Source organism: Merops nubicus, unplaced genomic scaffold (assembly GCF_000691845.1).
Source record: "Merops nubicus isolate BGI_N331 unplaced genomic scaffold, ASM69184v1 scaffold5569, whole genome shotgun sequence".
NCBI lineage: Eukaryota > Metazoa > Chordata > Aves > Coraciiformes > Meropidae > Merops > Merops nubicus.
In genome coordinates, this window is record NW_008632933.1 from 27,408 (window position 1) to 51,621 (window position 24,214).

A 24,214-nucleotide genomic window follows, 5' to 3' on the forward strand; every position below is an offset into this window, starting at 1 on the left:
TCTTAACAATAACAGATCGTTTACTTTGATGGGCAAGCCTCTACTTAATCCTTTATCAGGTGATGCAACCTGGCAGAGGTTTCCACAAGCTGCTGCCTGTGAGACATGCAGGTTTCTGCATCAGTTTCTCTTGCACTGCACTTAAATCTGAAAAAAGGCAAAAGTCACTTTGCCATTAAAAGCAGCTGTTTGACCCTGAGTTAATCTGGCATCCAAAATGTCTTTAGAGACAGCTGGACCATACCTAAACATGAAGTTAATTCTTTCTTCTTGTACTTGTATTTTTGATAGCTTAAATCATTAAAAAAGATGAGATGTCAAAGAAATTCAGAAAAAAAAACCCCTTTCTTTACTGCTAACACATGCACCAACAGCCAGGCAAGCATACCTCTTTCTCCTAATCTGTTTCAAAGAGCTAAAAACAAAAAATAAAGCTGAAATGACTAGTCAGTGGGTGAATAAAGCTGTTTTCCACCACTGTATTTCATTCTACTCCTATCTCTCGCCATCCCCAGCCCCATAACAGGACACATTATGCTTTCCTTGGCAGTGAAGAGCAGATGGACTTTCTGTTAGGTGAAACAAATAAAGATTCTGCTATTTTAACATGATTAAAAGTTGGGGCACTTTTCCCATCATTTGAAACTATAATGACCTTTCTGTTATAGCAGCTCAATTAAAATAAATCTTCACAGGCCCTTTGCGTTCTTCCCCCGCACACTTCCACGGCCTCTACCCTCTCTTAATAAAGTCCTTGTTATTGCTGTTGATGACCTCATGGCTGCTGGGTATTGGTACATCAGAGACCTTGGTGACTGCTCCTGAACAATGAGGAGATGTCACGCTAAAAATGTAGGGTCTAGGCTGCTGTAACAGGTACTTTACTTTTCTTGTGCAGATTCTTCATGGGGGACTGTTAAGATCAAAGTGATCACAGACCTCATGTATTTGCCTATATTAGAGACATTAAACAATGCACAGGATGTGTACACACACCCGCTCTGTGCATGTACTCCCCCACCCCACACATACCATACATTCACTGTACGTGATTAAATGGAAATATCAGAAGGTCTGACTGGGTGCCAACAACCCTGTACAAGGGCTTTATTTTACAGAGAGGGTTCTTTCCCCACTGCTCCATGGGAACAGCAAATGTGCAAGTGCCGTTAAATTGGACCCTGTTAATTGCAAAGAATTATTTTCTTTCTATTCACTGGTGTTGGGCATAGCAGAGGTGCAGGAGCATGGACGTGACCACATGCCTGTCCATTCCCTGCTCCCCATGCCGTTCCTTCTCATTTAATTGAGGCTGGGAGCTAATCACCAATGTCACCCCACGTTGCCCTGGCAGATGCACGACACAGGGTATGTGAGCCCAGCCGGGCTGGGAGATGGGGTGCTCGGGGGGCTCAGAGCAGGACACAGGCCACGACATGCCACTGGGGTGCTCAGGCACACATTGGGGTGCACCCCAGCTCAGCAGCTTTTCTCTGGTCATGGGATGAGATGCTTCTCCCCCTCCCCAGCACGTACACAATGTGCCAGACACGTCCAGCTGAGCGGTGTGTGAAGCGCATGGATTTATGTCGCTTTTGAGCCATGACTGCATTATCTGCACAAAGTATGCCACTGATATGCCTTACTTTACAAAAGGGAGTTTTAAACTTATTAAAGTTCAAGCATAAGCCACCCTCTGGCCTTGTTTCCACACAAAAGCTGTTCCCTTTAATAACCCAGCACAGGTAAATGTAACTGTGAAGGTGGCTGCAGTTACACCACAGTTATACAGGAAACCAGCGGTGACCAGTGATCAGTGCTCAGACATAAGTGAGCTGGTTTCTGACCTAGATGCCATTGAATCTAACAGAAAAACATCTGATTAGTTACAGTGGTCTTTGCAATAGACTGCTCCAAAGGCTAAAGCAGAAGTGCAGGTCCTGTGGGCCACAGCGCTCAACCCTTCTGCCTGTGCCAGCAAAGCCTTTTAATGAAGTTAAGCTGTGAGGCTGCGGCTGTGCCTCCGAAAGTCCCAGATTGCACAAGATGCCATGAAAAGGAGGAAACCCTGAGAACTCTTCGGGAAGAAAGTCAGGCAAATCAATTATGAGGAACTTGCTATTAACTTCTGGCAGAATATCCTCTCGCTGGAATGCAAAATGATTCACCCAAAGTGACCCTTTCCCTCCCAGAGATGGGTGCCTGGTACCTACCCCTTGCCAGGTCAACCCTGTCCTGAAGGACTCATCATTCAAATGAAGTGATCAGGTTTGCTAATAGCAAGCAGCTGTCCCTGCTCATCAAACAAGCTGAGAATTGTTGCCCTCTACCACCTTCTTTGGTAAAACCTCTTCTCGGCATGTTTTCAACGCCATGTGGCAATAGCCTGGCAACAACCTTCATGGCCCAAATCAACCAGCTGCACTTTCATTGACAGCTAAGCAGAGGAATTAACAGGAAAATGAACACTTTTGTTCCAAGAGGAGATCTCTGCCGAGATGCCAGAACATCAGCCTGACCGTGCTGGTTGAGACCCGGCACCCGCCCAACCCCACACCTGCCTCCGACAGTGCCAGCAGAGTTTGGAGGAAGATGTAAGAACAAATCTGAACTTTTCTCAGAATATTCTCCAAGTTTCTTGTAAACTGCAGCTTGGGGACTTCCTAAGTCGTGGCAGGAACTTAGGGTTTAATAGCTCTTAATAGATTATACAACTTTCAATAATTTCTCCAAATAATTTTTAAAACTTTCTGGCATCTGCAACTTCCTGTGGCAACAAATTCCAGTAAATTATACTCTGTGTGGAGAAGTACTTCCCCTTATTTGTTTAAAATCTGCCACCTGATAATTTGATTTTGTGTTCCCAGGCTTGTGTTATGAGAAACTGAATAATGATTCAATGTTCAGTCTCTTCACACCCCTCACAATTCTGTAACTCTGTTTTTTAAATCTAAATCAACACTTTTTCAGGGTGAAAAGTCCTAGTTTATATAAGCTCTCCTCAATCAGGAGTTACTGCTTATCTTTGCTTTATTCAGGCCCTTCTGAGTTCAACTGTGGGATTTCTAGCAATGAGGGCAGCAGTGAGATGGGCACAACCTGAGCTACCTTGGTGGAGTATTTAGAATGCAGACACATCATGCAGGGGCACAGAGGCAGAGCAGTGTCCTCCATCCCTCCCTGACCTGAAGTTTTCCTAAGCTATCCCCAGCTCCTACACCTTTCTCTTCAGAGCCCACCTTGTGTACAGACTCATGCACACTTGCCATTTTTGATCCCTGTACCCATTATTGGCATTTATCAACACCAAACTTTGTTTGCCCCGTTCAGTCACTTAGTGTCACAAGGTCCTTCTGCAGCTCTCACTGTGGGCCTTCTTATTTTAATTAGCCTGACTAATTTTGTATGCAGAGCAGATTTTGTTGCCTTGTTTGCTCCCTTTCCCAGCTCACTGCCATGTGTGCTCAGCAGCACCCATGCTCCCAGCACCCATCCTTGTGGAACACAAACCTGATAACTGAGTTTAAGAGCAGTTTTAGGGGAGCAGGGCCCAAAGCTTTTTGGAAATCCATTACATGAATTACAAGCCCATTATATGAACTGGATCACTCACATACTGGTACTCACAGATCCCTCCAAACAACTCATAACAGATTTGTGAGGCATGATTTCCCTCGGAGGAGTTTTATATCCTCCTTACATCCACAAGTGATTTTTACTTCTCAGAGGAAAAAGGGACCACTCACCATCGACATGCTCATAGGGGAGCCAGTGGTGTTTCATGTTCTGATACTCAAAGTAAGGATCCCACTGCCTGCACTGCTCCTCTCTGAAATCTTCGAAGTCCTTCGGACAGTCCTGAGTGTTGCACAGCTGGAACTCGTAGCTCGGCCCCACGCACGTGCGGCCTCCATTGGCAGGACTGCAGTGGGGAGAGAAACCCACTGGTTAGTTTTGCTATTAATGCATGAATCAAGCATCTATCAGCTCCTTTGAGGAGTAATTTAATTCCAAGTCATGTCAGTGGGCACTTGATGAAGCCAGTGATGCATTTCTGATATGGAAAGTATGTCTTTCCTTTAAAAAAATGTTGCCGCTCTTTAGCTTTTAAAAAGCAATTTCTGCAAGTAGAGCCTCAAACTGCTTGATAAAGGCAAGAAAAGCCATTTTCTTGGTGTGGCCCAGGAAGGGAGAGCACACACAGATGAAGTGACTCATGCACATTCACTCCCTAAGCCAGCAGCAGATCCAGACACGGAGCCCAGCCCAGAGCTGCGTCCCCCCGGCAGGCGCATCGCGCCGGGTCACCGTTGGATCTGGCAGAAGGGAGCTGGGCTTGCACCCCCTTCCAGGAACACAGAAAGCACTTCCAGCAGTATGCTAGCCTTTTCCTACAGGAAAATAGATTTTACAACTATAACTCTGCCCATAATCATAAAGGTCACTTTCATGTTGCCAGTGTAATAAAGGCTGAAATTAGAACTGGTATATTTTTTCTTAAGAGAACAATCTCCATCAGAAAATGCTGCCTTCCTAAAATCTGGCTTTTTTTAATCAATGATAAGATGCCTTTTAACACTAGTTAAGTTCAATCACTGCATCAGCACAAGCTGAGAGAATAAATGTTAAAAACATTCTATCCAGTAAAATAATTTCATTCCAACATTTCAGTTCTTGCTGTTAGGATCTTGACATTTTATGGTATTGCAATAAGATAGCAATAATTATACATTTCATGTAATTTGTACATTCCAGTCTATATGAAATACACTATATTTCAGTGGTGCTGAAGTTAAGTCATTCTACATGATCTAGATGAGCACATATATAAGTTATTGAAGCAAAACAATTCAATATTATAAAAATTAACTTCAGGGTAGGTTCTGATCTCTGGAGCTTTGTTCCAATTTCGAATGGAAACAGTCTGAAAATATTTTAAGACCTTCTTGTTGAAACATCCTAAAAGGTGCTTTAAACAAAAATTTTAAAAGGGTATATGCATTTTTAAAAAAAAATTCAGCAAATGATTGCCATTATTTCAAACTCCCATATATACAAGACATGTATAGGGCACTAAACTTTCATTTATGCTTTATACAATAGCTTAATAGTATTTTCCAGATCCTTGTAACTGTATAACCAACTTAATGGATGGTTAAACTGAGAAATAAAGATGATTCATGACTTGCTAAGGGCTAAAAGTAGAATTACTGTCAACATGTACTATAGGTGAGATTCAACAAGCACCACCCAAGACCCTTTACTGTGTTACTGCACTAGTCACTTAGGAAGGATTCTCACCACTCATTTGCTCCGTATCAGAAACCCCTGTGGGTTTATGCAGACTTACTGTGGGTTGTCACACTGCCTTGTCCTGTACTTCACCCCCGTGCCACAGGTCCGAGAACAAGAGCCAAACTTACTCCAGGCCCCCCAGTGTCCATCCTGCTTCAGGATGTCTGGTGTTAGCCAGATGCAGTGACCTTTAAAGCAATGCTAGAAGAGAAAATTAGATGTCAAACCCATCAGATTATTAAATTATATCATGTGAGAAGCTGTGGTAAAACAGATTTCATTTTAGGCACAAATTCCAGATTGTTTTCTTCACCTTTCCAGCAGAAAGGAGAGACTGTGAGACTGTCAGATCGTGCCCATGATCCTAAACTCACTCAGATTCTATGAACTTGCACATGTTAATAATGCAGATACATGCTTCCAGAATTCAAGCCTGCCAGGTTCATTAAACTGCTCTCAGCATTGCATTCCTTCATCACGTCTGCAGTGGTCATTTCAACAAAACTAATACAGGTTCATTAGAGGGAAATGGCAGAATTCCAAATCTTGGAGGCAAAAAGTAAAACCTTGCCTCTGCCACCGCAGGCAGCCTCTTCAGGCAGGAATGGAGAGAGCTCCTGCTGCAGCACCATCCTTCCCAGCAGCTCCTAACCCAGCCTACAGTCCTGCAACAAACGTGATGAGCAAAGTGGAGAGGAATTAAAAGTCAGCTCACATTTCAGACGTTAGTGCCATTAAATCAAGAACTCCTGCTGATCTCATAGTACAGTTTACTATGTTTAGCAGAACTCATAGTAGAGTTTACTAGTTTACTATAAGAGCCCTGGAGATCTCATAGCAAACCTGACTAAAACATCAGGAAGCATTCAGTGGGGAGCAGCCGTGGACAGTCCCACCTCTGCACAATTAATCAGGCCCTACCAGGCTTTCTCTTTTCTTTTACCTGATTTTTAATGCAGTCATTCTAAACATAATTTGCTATATTCCTCAAACCTATCAGACATTTCCACATTTCTTTAAGAGCTTTCATGCCTTCAGTACTGATACTTTCAACTGTCTCCTCCCATTAAAGAAACCCACCAACGCCTTTCCACCCTCTTCTTCAGTCCTTAATCAAAGAATTTTTTCTTAGCTGAAGTCAGTATGAATTCTCCTCAAAGATCACAGTTTCTGGCCCTTTTGTAGTACTATTTCTGCTTTCATAAAAGTCTACTGATGAAGTGTGGGTGCTGGAAAATATTTCCAGCCCAACAAATGACTCCGCTTCAGAGCGTCGCAGTTTGTCTGCGTTAACGGTGACTGTTGGGATAGGAGCTCTGGCTCAGGCACACAGATGGCTGCAACAACAAGTGCAATCAGTCACTTACTTTCCTTAACATTCAAGTCAACAACAACATTTTACACAGCTTAACAAGCCCTGGAACGCAGGAATTTGGCAGGCGGCACAAGGCGAGCATATGGCTAAATGCATGCTGCCAGCAAAAACAAAATCAGAAGATCTATAACAGGAGAGCGTTCTTAAGCATAGAGCAATTAGTGATCTGGAAGGAGAGTTTAAAAGTGATGGATAACCATTAATAAAGCTGAATTTAAAGAGAAAATCATTAGTAAAATGGTGACAAGGCAGTTTACTGATTCGCTAATCTGCTCAACGGCTGGTGCTCTATTCGTGTAGTTTATTTTGGTGCTCATTTAGTTGGACAGGGAGCAGAAAAGAGTAGAAATTAGGTTCGTCCTTCTGACTTCAAATATGCAATGTCAAAACCTATGAAATAGATGAGTTACCACAAAGCCAATTATACCAATCCTGCTCCAGAGCTGTAATAGGCAGATTTTTCTTAGCTGTTTGACAGAACAAGAGATAATTCAGCAAAGCATGAAAGAAATGCAAAATGTTAATATGTCCTTTGCTTTCTCTGGTTTTGAAGCTCAGCGCTGTGCCCTACAGGGAGTGTTTACTTCTGGCTTCAGAGAGGTTGGTTTGAATGAAAAGTCTGAGTTGTCGGGCCCTGTGCAGCAATGGGACCATTCAGAGATGCAGGGGAAGCTGGCAATGCGTCAGCTTGTCAATACACATTTCAGCTGGGCTTGGAAGCAGATGAGATGTGACAGCTCCTGATGTGTTCTTGCTTAAACATTCTCTTATCAGGGTCCTGCATCCCTCAGTGTAAGTTCCACAGCAACCACCAAATTCATTGCAAGAGCCATATAGTGTATGTTCATGAAGTGATAATGCAAGGTCCAGCACTTGGACTCTGCAGAGAAGAGGGAGAGACACACGATGTGTTTTCCAGTCCCTGTGTTAGCCAGGAACAGGGGGATTTGGGTTTGCAACAACCACTAATAAACCACCTATCTGACATTGTGACTGGTCCCTGAACTGGAAGGCAAACATGGAAAAGTGTCATTGACTTTGCTGCCTAAAGGAAAGAGCAGCACTCATTTTTACTGGAGAAGCCAGTTACACGCCGATTGTCAGGAAGCTGAGGCAGAGCTATTAGGAGACAAGCATCTGTGTAAAATGAGTCATCCCCAGCTCTGCCTTTTTGTTTGTGGATTAAAAGAAAGGAGCCTACATAAAACAAAATTACTCACAATCAAGTCTTACTCTGTGCAGACCTATGCAAGAAAACATGTGAGAAGGTAAAACCAGAGATGGAGCGATTGCCAGTGTAATAAAGGAAGCTAGAGCCAACCCTTCCTATTGCTACTACATTAACTACATAATGAGGTGGAAAAGAGCCAATTTCAACCACTATTCCTTTCACAAACAGGAAGTTTCATTTAACAAGTGAAGCATATTAAAGCAATATTTATTTTTTTTTTTAAACGAGGCAAAAAAAAAGGGAAAATGCAAACTGTTTTCTTAGTGGAAGACAAGATGACTTCTTGCAGTCTCGCCTATTTTTCTGGCAAACAGGACAGTCCAAAACAAGTGCAATTTCCAGGAGAGGAAGCTTAAATCTTTTGCAGTAAAACATTCCACTGCTGTTTTCAGCAGTTCTTTGAAACAACTGCTGTGGACGCCAAAAAAAGAGCCAGTGTGTTCCTGTGGGCTTAACACATCTCCAACTTAATCTTTCAAGAAAAGACTTGCAGATCTGCTGTGGGTTTCTCTACTTATTCTATATTGGGCAGCCACTGGCAACTCTCCCATGCCCTCACTTGACACCCCAGTTATCTACCCAGGCAAGCCCTTGTGCTGCATCATGGCTGGTGGTCCCTAGCTCTCACCCTCTCCCGAGGTTGTATCAGGAGAGGGTTACTTACTCATTTGTATTTCCTATCACATGCAGGCTGGCCAGCTCTGCTCCATCTGTTTGAGAATAATTAGTTGCAAGGGATAAACTGAAAGCTCTAATGCTAAAGTCTACCCAGAGCCAGTGAAAGTTTCTTCAGTGGAGAATCAAGTATTCCCACTGTTTCTGTGGTGACTAACACAGCATACACTCATCCATCTGTCTCCTGTCTCTGAGAGAAGCTGAGGTCAGCTTTCTCAGTGGGAAATTATCTGGATTGCTTTGAGCACACATTAGTGTTTTCAGAAATCTTTTTCCTCAGTCCATTTTTCTTCTCAATAATATCTATTTAGTTCAGTATTTATTTATTTATTCGTTTCCTGACAGACTTAAAAATCATTCCATGTTTGACTCGGGTCACCTCATTAGCATGGTGCAAGCAAAGAGAAGACCTGCTAGGTTTGTGCTGGATCCTTGGCACATCAGCCAAATCCAAGAGCAACACCAGCTTGGCTGGCAGGGGCAGGTCCCAGGCTCTTACCTCTCTCCAGGAAAAGAACCAAAGGAGACTCAGGTGGTGCAACCTTTGTGTTAGTCACTGCAGCAAGCAGATGGACTCAGGCATGCAATCTCCTTGCATGAATGACTTTGGGTTTTATTTCTGCCCTGTGGAGAGCAGTTAGCTACTTCAGCTGCTATAAAAGCCTCCCCAGAAGAGTAATAGTTTAAAAAATATGGAATAACAAAAACTGATGATCTATTTCTGAAGGTTGCCTGGCTTCAGAAGCCTGAGGCTAATGGTAGAGCTGACAGAATTGTACACAAGTAAGTAAATTATCAGCTGAAAGCATATGCTTCCTTTTAATCCACAGACTGCTCTGCAGAGTTAAGCTCTGCACAGTTGTGCCTCATCTGCATGGTTTACTCTGGCAATTTATGAAGTGCCTTTGACTTCACATGAAGACTCTGACCCTCCATGTGTTAACTTCACACACCGGAGTCAGTTCATGGAAGTTAATGTGACCATTCAGACAAGAAGTAATTACAAGTTGCTGCATCATCAAAGCTTCACAAAATTGCCAGACTCTTCCCTCTCGATATTGAAAACCCAACCTAGTTTATAAAAAGCAGGCCGGGAGCAATATAAAATATTATATTTCTTATCAAAATTGTAGTTGTCTTCTCTGGCTGGAAAGCTCCAAGAGAACATTTTAATTTTTTATCCCTCAGCCCAGCAAATGATTAGTTTGCTGCCAGTTAACATAACGCCTCCGTTTGCACAAGGAGACTTAGTGGAAAGTTTTTGAAATGGCAGAACCTCGCTCTTTTGGCAACTTATTTCAAATAATCACATGCACAGAATAGATTACGTACATCTACATATATTTACGCAAATAGACATCTACATGTATGCATAAATACACATATACAGACAACTTTAGAGAGTCTAATCTTCCTTCTTCCATATCTAAGGGTCTAAAGCGCAGCTGGGGTGTGCAGAGACACAGCCCTTGTCAGGGTGCTTGCTGAAAATGTCCTACAGGTCTCATGTCTCGCCCCAGTTAAGGAGGAGGCAGCTGGATTGGATTCTCCCCAATAGCATCTGTTAAGTCTGGGAAAGTGAAGAGACCAGTTACCAGCTATGTGAACACCAGGCTTAGGTGGGAACATCTAGGTGCCATACGCCGTGTGTCAGTCCCCCGAGTACCTCTCCTTTCTGGCACTCAGTCCCCTCAGCTGCTGCAAAGCCAGGATGTTTCTTTGACACATCAGCAGTGTTGTGATTGGTTTGAGCTTAAAATAGGCCCTGGGAATTAGTGGTATGAAATCATGAAAACTGCAAGTCTCTAAAGTGGGATCTTTTTGAATCAACATCTTTAATTGCTTATGTTTCTGTTCTGTTCTTTTCTGGTGTTATTCCAAAACAAAACGCGGATCAAGTTTGAAGTTATTTTCCTCTTCCTCATGAGCTGATGAGGTATCATGGGAGATGTATCTTAAAGGAGGCTGCCACACTGAAACCAGCTTTGGGCAATGCAGGCACTTTGCAGTCTCCATCCTTCCAGGAAGAGTCCCTGGTATTGTCCAAATTGATGAAGAGAGTGATCGAGGGAAGGCCAAATCAAAGGCAGGGATGGAAAGGAAAGGAACAGATGGAAAAGGGCTGATCTGATCTGCCTGTATTAAAAACACCAGCACCTAATAAATACACTGGTCAAATGCTAAGCTCAGATCTACAAAGTCAGTTGTAGAACTTTCATAATTCCTGCTATTTAAAAAAAAAAAAAATGTTTAGCTCAGACTGCTTGATCCTTATCTAACAAAATGGTTCTCATTTTCTATCAGTTTGTCAGGTTCTCTGGAAGGTTGCAATAAGTTTATTTATCAAAAAACTGGGACAGCTCCTCTGGGAATAAAACAGTCACAGTCCTATCATCTACTGAAACTTCAGAATGTGCACATACTCTCTTGCATCTCCACTGAACTAAAAAGCCTGGCTGTCTGCACAGTTTGCTGAAGCCTTGGATCCCAGGTTCCAGTCCAGAGAAAATTTTTACAGCTGAGTTGCATAATATCCTGACAAACTGTTTATAATGGAAGCACTGACAGATCCTTAACTGTATGGTTACTAGTTCTTTTTTTTCTTCTCATTTCTGTTCAAATCCTAATATGAATGAATGGCTTGGGGAAGAGGATGATGCAACCAAATGGAATGTAGCTGTTTTTTTCTGGGGGTTTCATGAAGATTTTTAATGCACAAATCAAGACATAGAAAAGTGAATCCAAAGAGACTGTCTAATGTTTTTGATTGTAGTTTAAAAATAAATCTATTGCAACAAGAAACAAAGCTGTTATAACAGGAATAATCTAAAGAGAAAACCAGAAGAGAGTGGTTTATATAGAGCATGACTTGCTAGGGAATTAATTTAGCATTACAGTGTGTTTTCATTAAAAAGACATTTCAAACCGTAACAGCAGCTGCTAATACAGTTCATTTATCAAATAAATGATGTCATCCATTGGGTTTTACAAAACATCTTTCCAAGTAGTGACATCTTCCTCTCCCCCTCAATCACTGCATCCAAAGCCCAGGGAAGTCAGACTTTTTCAACAGACTTCAAAGACTTGGAGTTCAGATGCACTATGAGCAAAGTGTGACCTCCACAGAAGGATAACTGACACCTGGAGCAGGTCCAGCATGGTGGCTGAGGGGTCAGAGCTATCTGAATCTTGCCACCTTTCACGTTCCCTCCACAGTCCCTCATGCCTCCCTTGACTCTTATCAAACCAGCAAGTCCACCTCCACAAATCTGCCCTTCTCTCTTCACAGTCCCTCTCTGCAGTCATGTTGGCTCTCTCTAGCTGGCACTCAACTCCCACACCCATCCTTTCCCTTGGGGAAGCCACAGCAGCCCTGGCTTGGCTGTCATCTCCCAGCCCTCACTGCTCTGTGCACCCCCTGCAATGAGGAGGCCAGGCAGCATCACTACAACATCACTGGTACAAACACAACCCCCTCGACCTTGCAGGAGTCATAGGGAGTGGAAATGTTCCCGTTTTTGGCTCTGCCACAAAGACTCACCAAGAAGCACAGGGCAACCTGCAGATACTTCCATGACTTGCCCAAGGACGGGGTTTGATGGTCACAGAGGACACACCAGCCCTGCCCCTGCCCCCTCCCTCCACACTGCTCAACGGCCTTACTTGTAGCCATGAGTTTGCCCCACATCTTAGCAGACTTCAGGTCTGTAAGACAGGTTCTTCTCGTTCCCCTTGATTTCAAGGGGAAGTCCTCAGTGGCACACAGACCCCGTGAACAGGCCTGGCACCCGCTCTCACCTTGCCTGGTGCACACATGGTCCCGTCCAGCGGAGGCCCTTTCTTTGTTTTGCAGAAGTAGGGGTTCTCGGGGTGGCTGCACCACAGCTGCTTGCAGGGATCGAACGTACGGAACTGAAACACAAGAAAAACCAGAGTGGTGATGCTCTAGAGAGCTCCCCCTGGAAACTGCCACAGAAGATGCAGCAGGGTGGGGTTTTCCTTTCTAGCTGTTTTCACTGATTCTGGAGGAACGTGGCTGTGCCTGTGGATTGAGCATATCTGAGCTTTCATCCCAAATCACCAGTGACTCTGAAGTGACATCTCACCTACATTCAATGGAATAAAACTGGGAAAAAAATCATTTTACACTAGTGACCAAAGGCAGACTGGGCAAGGGGGAAATGAGTTCCCCCAGAGCAGGGGACACACTGCCTTTTCTTACAGCTTCCCCAAATGGTGCTGCTTCATTTGGCAAACAGAACCAAAAAAATCCTTGAGTATTCGTGGGAGGGGGAAAGGAGTTGCAATCACCTCCCTAGAAGGATGGAAATTTGAGCCTAGGACCCTGATCCAAGCAACAAATCAACATTTTACCTACGATGCAAGAGCTTGTATAGGAGAGGAGGGGAACCACCCATCAGGCAATATACTAAGACATGATGTCTGGACTTGCTTTTTGCTGTCCTGAACAGAGAAGAACAGAAAGCCTCTATCTCCCCAGCCTCTGGAGAATGGCTGTAAGAAAAGACCCTCTTTGGCTGGGACATTCTTCCAAGGAAGCATCAGTAGGAATTGTGTCAAGACACAACACTGCAGCTGATGCTTTAAAGGTTCTCATCCATTATCTAGAGACACTGCTCAGCACACATAATCCTGCAGATGGGAATGAAAGAATGTTATGTCTTAGCAGCTGCCACACCAGCTGAAAACATCTCTTTCCATTTAATATTTTGTCCCACTTAAGGAGCTGGAGGTGGGAGGCACAGCCCTGCTGCAAAAGACCCTGCTTTCTCTGCTGAGAATTGCACTAATCTTGCCCTGTTTTAAATTTAGACTCTCTCTTGTTTTCCTAGTACAAGATAGCCAACCATGTCATCAAGAGTCCTTGCAAGTTGCTCTACTTGCTGTCATGCTTATTTTCTTATGCTAGGCATCAAAATGCATCAAGCTTTCCGTAAAATTGGATCATAAAAGCATAGTGCCCCGTGTTAGCACTACAAGATGTGCCACCAAATCCAGCTCCTTCATATCTGGCTAGGAAAATAACTAGCTGCCAGCAATAGGAGGCTCAATAGTGCAGCAAGCTTGTTTCCGTGAAGTCTACGGCTATTGATGAACTTAGAGAATAATTATTTCTGTAACTTCAGTTTAGTAAAAAAAAAAGGACAGAGATACTCAAAATAACACCTTTGTCCACATTCAGTTGTTCTTCTCTGCTTACAGCTAAGTGGCCACACCTTTCCCTATGGGCTTCACTACACTGTCCCTATCACAAGAGGGACGTGGACCTGCTGGAGCGTGTCCAGAGAAGGGCCACCAGAATGATCCGAGGGCTGGAGCAGCTCTGCTGTGAGGACAGACTGAGAGAGTTGGGACTGTTCAGTCTGGAGAAGAGAAGGCTCCGAGGTGACCTTATTGTGGCCTTCCAGGATCTTAGGGGGGCCTACAAGAAAGCTGGGGAGAGACTTTTTAGGATATTGAGTAACGACAAAACTAGGGGGAATGCGGCAAAGCTGGAAGTGGGCAGATTCAGGCTGGATGTGAGGAAGAAGTTCTTCACCATGAGAGCGGTGAGACCCTGGAATGGGTTGCCCAGGGAGGGGGTTGAGGCCCCATCCCTGGGGGTCTTTAAGGCCAGGCTGGATGAGGCTCTGGGCCGCCTGATCTAGTGGGAGGTGTCCCTGCTCATGGCAGAGGGGTTGGAACTGGGTGACCCTTGTGGTCCCTTCCAACCCTGACAGATTCTGATCTGTTTTAGCAGAGGACGTTAGAGCCCTAATGGCTCAATGGTTGGACTTGATGATCTTGAAGGTCCCTTCCAACCTAAAGGATTCTATGATTAAGGACCTTTCAGAGACACTTAGGCCACTGCTGGATGCGGAAGAGCAGAAGCCCAAGTTCAGTACTCACAGCTGTGCACATCATGTAGCCCAGCCCGAAATCGAAGCGGCACTGCTCGTTCATGGAGTAGTGAATTCCTGGCAGCTGAGGGAGGGACGGCCAGTCGTGTTCGAAGGGGTCGTCACGCAGGCAATCATAGGAACTGCAACAGGCAGAAATGACACTAACAGATGGGGCTGTGAGACTTCCACAGTGTTTGTGGTTTCATTGCCTTTTTTTTTTTTTTCCAAACAAAACAGAGCCCACGATGTCTCACATGCTGGCTGTGAAGAGCAACTAATATTGCAGTTACACTCACATTAACTTTATCTGTCGTATCCACCTTTAATGGATTCTATATATATTTTTTCTGAAGCCCTTCCATTGTAATTTCCATTTAGCTTGCAGGTAAATTCCTATCAGTCTCCAGGCTTCTTATGTGAAAGGAATCAAAGGGAGAATCCACATGAGACCAAGAAGAAAAGAAAGTTTAATTAATTTTCCATTTGTGGATTTTCTCGCTGCCTACAACTGTCTTTCAAGTGAGGTTTTAGAAGCAGAGGCCAGGGTAACCATCCAAGATTACCACCAAGCTTGCAGTTTTCCTGCGTCCTTGCTGAGGAGCAGGGGCTCATTTACAAACGTGTCCTTTCCTGCCTGCATCAAATGCTCAAGCTTCTTCTCTGTTTCTCCTGATAGCTCACAGTTCCATCTGTAGTTTGAACTAAGTTTCCCTTCTGTGTAATGAATATGGGAGTTTCTCTTGTCGTCCTAATTAGTGAATACAGCCTGTAATGTTCCAGAGTCACAGCCGAGTCGTGTGGAAGCCAGAGCAGTGATGCTAATATCACTGAATGGGGAACATGGCACAATCATTGGTTAATTCACAAGACCAACATGGTCAACAATATCTCTGAAATGTCTCAGAGTTATTAACAGGCATGAGGACACCACCCACGAGTCCATTCTGGCCATCAGTCAGGTTGCCTTGAAGATACCAATAGCTGAAAGCAGAATTTTGAGGTTAGATTTACTTCAAAGCAAACCATCGTTCTGCTTTGTTATAAGATACTTAAAAATAGCTGTATTTAGAAGAATGTCAATCAGCCTTCTAGGCCAGATGATTTTTATTTAATGGCTAAAGCTCTAAAGGATCCTGCTAACTGAAACAATCACACTTCCTTCACAATATCTTTATTCCTTAGAGCCATACCTATGATATCTAAGGTAATAAAAATATGGACTAAAAAACTGAGCCATGTTTACTTCGTCTGTTTTGCTGCATTTTCCCCTACACATTTTCAGTTTCTGCTAGATTTCCTATGTGTTTCCCTGTATTTTTCCATACAATTTGCACATAATAAGAGTAAGATTTTTTTTTTCTTATAAGGAGCAAAAACATGCTTATAAACTGATATCAGAGTTTGTTAGGGAATGCCAGGGCAGGTCTAGTGCCCAAAGTGTCAGGTTCAAAGGGAATACAAGTGGCATGGCTGAAGCTATTTAAAAAGCTTTCGGATTTAGGGTACTTAAAGGAAAACAACAGAACTAATTCTAGAACACGCTCTTTCTTTAGGTATCTATTAAAGACAAGAAAAGCTCTGAACACTTAAAGGGCAGAATTTCCTCTTCAGGCAGCACTATCTTATCATTGACAGGTATCCTAAGCAGCCAATGGCCCTGAAAGCTCAATCTGATATCTAGAAGATAGACATGATGCTGCTGGGCAGCATAGGCACTCCTCCAGTTAGAGGTTACATTAGGGAGGGAGGACAGTTAGCAGTGAGATTCATAACAGTGTCTTCTCATAACCCCTGGGAGGACAGCACATAGACTATCACTGTCCAGAAAATGAACAGATATAAACGAAATGAGAACAATTTAATATGGATCAAAATCAAACTAACAGAGAAGTTGCGTTATTATTTGTAATGGGTGGGAGAACATCTCATTCCCAACAGAATCTTCAACTGCTTTATTCAACTCCATCTGAATCCCCAACAAAAGGACACAGCACAAATGCTAGATGCAGAATTGTTCTTAGGTGCTCCCTAATGAAGGGGGAGAGGCTGCTTAACAGCTACTCACTGGAGATAGCGGGTCAGCTCCTGCTGGCTGCAGCGAGACCAGTGGAAGCGATGGAAGGCGGCTTGGACGAGGGGGGCCATGATGCTCCCCAGGCGGACTTCGTCCCCACATCTGTTCCCTTGGCCGTCGTGCTCCATGCCTAAACTGCCCCGCAGAGGAGAGAGCCAGCACGGTTACATCACAGGGGAACTCCGAGTGCCCAAGGGCTTCCACATCCAATGGCACCAGTGGTGGGTGGCAAGGAGGTTCCTAAATCCCGTCACCCTTGGCCACGTGAGTGAAGTCATGAGAAATGAGATGGGGTGAGAGGGAAGCTGAAGAACTACCCTGCAGAAGCATTGACCCTTGAGAGGACTTTCATGTGATGAGCTTAATCCACTTTCAAAACAGACTAAAAATGCCTCCTTTGGGCTTCTGTGCACATCCACGTTTGTGAATTGCTACGGCTAGTCCACCCTTGAGGAGCATTAACAGAAATTTATTCACATTCTAATTTGGAGCTATTCTGGAGTTTACTTAACTCTTAAAAAAAAAAATAAATCACACTTTGGCTTAATTTTAGGTAATCTTTGCATGGAAAAAAAAGAGATGCCATGCTGAAAGCTCATTTAGACTAGCTGCTGATATTGTCCAGTAGCAATCTCACATTGTTTAAATGTGAAACAGCCTGGAAAGTGTTGTGTGCTTTGTGGAAAATGACACCAAGTTACAGATATTTTTTAATTTCTTTTTGGCTTTATTATATGTTTTCTTCTTTTCTTTCTTACAGTTTTGTAATTTTTTTATGAGCACTATTTGACTAACGAGGGTGATATTTGTTCATAATTTAGACCAAATTAACAGATTGGGGCTGAATGTGATTTGAGGGATTACAAACATTCTTCAGTGGTATCTCTTTTAAAGCTCCCTGTATATTCTTTTGAAACATAATTCAAAAACTCTGGGATCAAATACCATCTGGGTATCAATCGTACATCCCTGTCTAATTAAGATACATTTCCAGTGATTTCAATAAACTTTGGCAATTATTTGTCTAAAGCCCTTAATTCTGATACAACAAAGGGAAAAGGGCTTGCAGGCTTTCTTAGGGAAAACAGAATAGACTGAAACTGTTCAGAAAAAGCCTTCTGGAAACTGTTGTTCCACCAAAGAGAAAATGGGAAATCAGTGGGTGTTCTTTGCAAACAGGGAATCTAAAAGACTCTGGGACAGACCAAAGCTCTGATGACTGCTGCCCAGGCATTGGTTCTAATCACATCAATAAGTAAAATGATTGCATTTTCATATGAAATACATAAAACAGTTGTAACCTCAGTGCTTGGCACCTCCTTTCTATACAGCATTGTATCCTTTCCCAGAAATAATGCATACAGATGATGTGCTTATTTAACATGGATTGTTTTCAAGATTCGTGTATCCCACTGACTCAATGAATTCATATTTCATGATTATAAGTACTTTACATTTCCACTAGAAGACTGTAATACATCATTCAACCTACTCTCACAGCAGCCCTGGAAGATATTTTGGTATTAGTTCCATTTTCCACTTGAAAATACCAAAATATAAAGCTTACTTAAGATCATGAAGAAAGCTTTGAGAGAGTTGAGACTTGAAGCCAGAGCTAACCCTTAATATTGTTTCCTAACATAAATGGCATCTTTCTAAGGTCACTGGTATTTGTCAGTACCGAAGATGCTTTAAGGTAGGACATAGCATGTCCACAGTTTTACTCACACATGTCCAGTTTCATGAGCCACCACAAATGCAGATGAAAAACCATCTTCATGGTTGAGAGTGCAGCTTCGAACAGGATGACACATTCCAGTGACTGGAGCGTAGCCTGGGAGATATACCAAGTGTTGCAGAAAATGAACAAGGATGGGAAGGCAGCGTGGTGAGAAGCACTGGGACAAACATGTCTTCTGTGCTGTGACACTAGAGTTGAAGTAGTCCTCTTAAGAGCCCCCTGTCCTTGAACATTTAATAATGTGCTCCCTCCTCTACGAAAACATGACATTGAACACGGTGAAAACAGCCTATTGAACAATTTAAAACTACATTCCTGGCTCACCAAGAAAGCCGTTGGCACCTCTAGGACTATCCTGCAATTACCTTCTCTTAGTGCATCATGCAACAAGGGGAAAGGACACCACATGCTGCCTCGTTACATCTCATGAGGAGCTCGGTGCAGCCCCAGCCCTCAGGGAATGCATGAGCAAAGCCCCAGCCCTTTGCTGGCAGCAGATCTGGCCAACCCAAAAGGAATGGGAAAGCTGTAAGATTCATCCCTTCAAGTGAACCAAACCTCATTTTACAGGAGGCAGAGCCCTGAAAAGAGGAAAAGAGTGGACAGCACTTGGCCCTGCTGTTCCAGATCTCTCTGCAACATTATTTCTTGGCAATCTTGCTGGAACCTGACAACAGCTTTGGAGACTTTTTAAACACAAAATCCATTCTTTACTCTTTAGGCATTTTCAGGACTGTTTACATCCAGATCCCATGTTCTTGGCTTCAGCTCTTGGGGAAAGAAAACATTGACCAAAACCAAGCAGAAGCTATGCCATTAAACTTTGCACGACTAGCCTTGCTAAGTGATAAGCACAAATGCAAACCAAAACCTGATATACCTCTTACCTTGCATGCCAGAGGGACCAAAGTCCTGCCTGGTGAGAAAGATAGCATGGTCGTGATACTCTGCATGCCCAGTGTCAGGCTTCTGCTGCAGGTAGGCCCAGCGACACACGTTCTCCAGACTTTGTGAAGGGTTCCCAATCTCTATCAGACTCGTAGACTGCACACGCACAGGAAAAAAAGACACCAATAGTTAGTTATTAGAAGCTTGGGCCGTTTTTTTCCCCAGCTTGTTCAGGCACTTGACGAAACATCCCATTTCCATTAAGTCTGTTCTTAATAATGAGGCAATTACACTTCAAAAACAAATTTTGCTGGGTTGAGAAAGCAAGAAAACAGCTAAAATTCGTGGTTAGATTAAGTGTGATTTCCACATTTAATGAGGTCTATGACACAACAAAATAAAAATAAAAATATATAATGGAAGAAAAAATAAAGGATAGGTGTGTCAATGGCAAAATTGACACTGTATTGTGCAGTGTCTTCTTATTTCTACATCACCCTGGCACCAGCTCGCACCATAGCTTCCAGTTTGGATATATAGCTTCTAACGGAACCTGCATTCCTCTTGGAATTGCAGCAGCTCTTGGCCAGCAGATATTAACCCAGTGTGGGGAAGGATAATGCCTGATGGGCAAGGGATGTAAATGGCAGCAACAGCAGAGGGCCAGCACCCAGCACTGGTCCATTAGCCACTTTTGTCACAAAACTGAGCTGTTAGGCCTGTTTTGTCAGACCTTTGAACACCATCAGATATTCTGTAAGCACAAAAGCTAGGTGTAATTTCTTCAGCTGTAGTTGAATCATTACTATGAAGAAATGGGCTTTCCCAGTGTCTGTCTTTTAAAGTGCATTTTTTTTATGCCATTCCATATCTGCAGATCATCCTGAAGGTAGCACATGGAAGTTCCCCCTGTGGGACACTGTTCTCTCTGTAAACCACACATTACATGGGTGGTGAGTTGACATGGCTGAGCCAACTCAAATGAGGTGCAGTGCCAAGGACAATTACCTTGAACAAGGAAGAGAAATATATTTTAAAATTTAACAACTAAATTTTTTTTTTTTTTTAAAATAGTTGAGTCTTAAGAATTCCCAGCTAATTCTACTTAATACTGTGCACTGCTAAGATTTCAGAAAGCTTAGTGTATGTGGGATACTATAAAATGTAGGACTAATTGACCCATCCCAGACCTTCCAGGATTTGTAAGAACTACATATGTGAACCTTGGCTTTTCATCCTTACCATGTCATGGTAATATAATTCAAAAATTACATTACCATGACAACCCTGTAATCATAACAAACCACTACACTTTAGATGCTATACTGTACTATAAGCATTTGTCATTCCAAAATACTTAAGGCAGAGCAAAACCTAGCCTGGGCCAAAAATAAGAAAGAAGTAATATAGTTCATGTTTAAATACAGATGTATTTGACGTGTCCTCTAATTGAGTGCATGATGAAGTACACAGAGTATTGACTACATGAAAAAGAAAATCCTCAAAGGATTGTGGAAGAACAACTGGAATTGATAAAAGAAAACCCTGCCAAACTGAGGTCTGATTTTGGCAAAACTAGGCTATTACAGCTCTGCAAATGTTCAGAAAAACAAATTAATAAACCAAATAGAGGCGCAGTTTGGATTCTGATACCACTGTGGAATGAAGAAGTTGTAACATAATCCCATGCTGGATCAAACTGCTTCTAGCCATAACTCCGTGGAAATTGAACTAATAATCATATTTTAAATGGTGGGACAGTTGTGGTGCCTTTATTGCATGTTTGTATATTTACAAGAACAGACTTAAACAAACTTTGAGTGACTACTACAGGGCAAAAGCTTGGCTCTCCAAGCAAAAATCCTATTCAGTTAAAGAAGGTTTGACCATTGCTGAGGTCTTTAATAACATCCATCAGTGGAAAACCAAAAACAAGCAAGCAAATAAATTAAAATCCTATCTACATCATGTCCACCTTGTTCTCATTTCTCCAAAGCTTCAGAAAGAAATCAGTCCTTTCAAGGAGCTCGGTGAGAAACCTTACTGCAAGATTTAAAGAATGCTGTAAAATGAAGTTAAGAAATCTCAAGTCATTTGTATAACTTGTATAATAGTTCTTTGTCTCATAATGATGTCCTTATGTACACTACCAAAGGAATATCATCACATCTTGTGAGATGCATCAATCAGAAAACAAACAAAAAATACCCACTATCAACATGTGTTTTGTTTAAGGACATCTGAATGTTTGCAAAGAAATATCTCTGCGTGATCAGCAAACAACCACAGATTATGAAATACCCAATAATTTCCAAATAGCCACTGTTTTATACTTTTCACCTGTCACCTCTTTTATTTTATGTTATTTTTTATTTTAAGTGTCCATGTGCTATATATATGAATAGCAAGTTGAGGTCCTGTGTCAGTAAGGAGAACTTCCAAAGAGTAAGAGGAAATATTCAGTCCACCAGCTGAGTACTCAAAGTCCCCTGAGCACACAGATCACCCGGCCACTAACACCTTGTCTTTCTTCACTGTAACTTAGCAGACTGAAAAGAGAAACCCACGTGACTCCTAGCAAATTTTCACCCAAATTCCCACTTTCTGCAATTTGAAATGAGAAAGGCTCCAGCAGTACTAAGAGTGAGTACTGCATGGCCAGGGAACTGCTGACCTAGGCCTCGAGCCATGATCCATCCTCTTCTGCTAGTAGGCAATGGGCTGCTCAGAGAAGGGAATCAGAGAAGCAAAAGCATAGCATAGTACTTTCCCTTCAAATAACCTTCAAGCCTTCAATGATCTTTGGATCAGAGATTTCCTAAGCCACACATCTTTATATTGCATTTTTATTCACTTTTCTGGCTGCCTTTCCTTCACAGATAAAAGTTGCTGTCCTTCAAGAGAGGAGGTTAGGAAATCATGAGACCAGGCACAGCTTGCTACTAGATAAGGCAGATGTCATATGTTTTGGAAGGATGCTGTCCAAAAATTTCCCCTTGTAGAAATATCAGATAACACTTGATAATGTTTTCTGTTGGAAGTCAATGGGGAGCTTTCATCACACTCAGAAAAGCCCAGCCCCTTATTAAATGGGCAAAATGAAAGGAGCAAGAGGACAAGAGATGACCTGTGTACAGTAACAAGGACTGTAAGTAAAGGTAAAATCCCTCTTTGTCAGACTGCAAACAGAGGATGTTTGGGGACTAGCAGGCTGCATATGGAGAAGAGGTGTAGGTGTTACTGTTGGCCAGCAAAGAGCCAACACTGCCAGGAACATGCAGGTCCTGCAGCTGGCTGGGAACTCAGACCTGGCTGGGAAGGACCTCTTTCCAAACAAGACAGCAGGCCTGTGGAGAGCATTACTCAGCTGATCAGCAGGAAAGCTGCCAATGGAAAGACAAACTTTCCTTCTCACAGCAAGAAAAGCGAAAAATCTGTGGGCATTTCAGAGAGCTGCTGATGGAAACAGATGGACATGTTGGCCAAGAAGTTGAAAGGCTTCAGCTGGGAGAACATCTCCCATGCGAGGAGACACCACAGAGGGTTAAGAGGACAGTGTGCCCTAGAGAACTAGCTGAGATCCTTGCTCTGGGAAACTCAACATCTACTAATGCCTTCTATGTGCCTTCTTTTTTTATTTCTGCCTTCATTTCTTCTCTACTCCCTTCTTCAACGGAAGCAGCAGAAAAAAACTAAACAAAAATAGAAGATAACTGAGTTGCAACTACCATTCATACAAAGACACAAAACAGGGCAGTAAGAAATGGCTGAAAGTCATTCCTGCACAGATCTGCAGGGCTTCAAGCCCTCTTTGCTGCCTGTCTTATCTTTTGGGAAGTTACTAGTGTGTTGTTCAGTTCTCTGTTACGGAGACACTGAATAACAAGTCAGTTATGAAGCTGACTGGAAGGTCCTTCAAATACTTGTGGAGATTGTTGGAAAGTAAGAAATATGACAATTTTTCTTTTCTTTAACAACCTCAAACATAAACTTATCTTAGAAGAAAATTGCAAATGTAGTCTGAAATCTATCCAAATTTTCCAAGAATGTTCATGTTGCCTGTACACGTGAAAAACATGCTGGTATCACCCACAGAATGGCATCTCTCCTTAGCCAACTGTTTTATTTATCTGCCATTTGGCATAACTGGGTAGAACTTTGCAATGGTGTTGATGAGCAGGTAAGTACTTGATAAATAACAAGAATTTCAGGCTGGTCAGAAGCTTGTGGGAAAAGGACCTTTCCCAACTCATCCATTAGGTGGTGCTCCAAGAGTGCCAACGGAGAAGTCTTTGCTGCTCTTTAATAGCTCCAAAAGGAGCAGAAATATGCTTGACTTGATAGGCTTCAAACTATGGTAGCAAAAGTTGGACCATAGCAGTGCACACATTTGGGAAACAATGTAAAATAGGACTTTCTTTTCTTGAATGTGTGAAGCCTCTGCAAAATACTGTTTACACTGCTTCTGCTTGGTGCTTCTATTGTTCATTGGATTAGATCTGTATTTTTCTCTCATCTTGAACACGACAAGCAAAAAGTAAATAAATACAACTATTGAGCATCCATGGTAACCAAACTAACAAAAATAGCTCATTCAGCAAATCACCATTTTGCATTAAGAGGATTTGTAAAGCTTTCTTATGGTGGCAGTTTCTTCAGTCTCTAATTCTGTATAAATGTAAGCAGTTTATAAAAGCACCGTGTAAGCTATCAGCCAGCTCTACACTCTTCAAGGTCCCAACAAAACACGCTGGGACTCATAAGCTATGAGTCTAATACATAAATAAAGCAATTCAATAATTTGCCCAGATAAAAAAGAAGAGGGACGATATTTCCTCTCATCCTTATCCCCAATTCTAAACACATGAAAACAGGGCAAAAATAGGAACAGCAGTCAAAATGCTGTAGAATATGTAGGATCTGGTCTTGCAACTCAGCCTGTGCAGAATTGGTTCTGGAGATGACCAAAAGCTGGGGTCAAGAACTCCATCTCCAGAGACATTTGTATAGCATACTGCAAGATCAGGGCTGG

The 24,214-nt window shown here is 42.7% G+C and overlaps 1 protein-coding gene across 1 annotated transcript in view; it reads right to left on the minus strand.

The window, feature by feature from the left end:
* The window catches only part of ADAMTS2 (ADAM metallopeptidase with thrombospondin type 1 motif, 2), a gene marked incomplete at its 5' end in the record, with an annotated part of 55,612 nt that overhangs the window by 14,740 nt on the left and 16,658 nt on the right, over nt 1–24,214 (minus strand). The window contains 7 exons of the mRNA XM_008948056.1: nt 3,747–3,922; nt 5,351–5,496; nt 12,375–12,488; nt 14,487–14,619; nt 16,545–16,688; nt 18,282–18,387; nt 19,182–19,338. Coding sequence (XP_008946304.1) covers nt 3,747–3,922; nt 5,351–5,496; nt 12,375–12,488; nt 14,487–14,619; nt 16,545–16,688; nt 18,282–18,387; nt 19,182–19,338 — 976 coding nt within the window. The remainder of the gene's footprint in view (nt 1–3,746; nt 3,923–5,350; nt 5,497–12,374; nt 12,489–14,486; nt 14,620–16,544; nt 16,689–18,281; nt 18,388–19,181; nt 19,339–24,214) is intronic.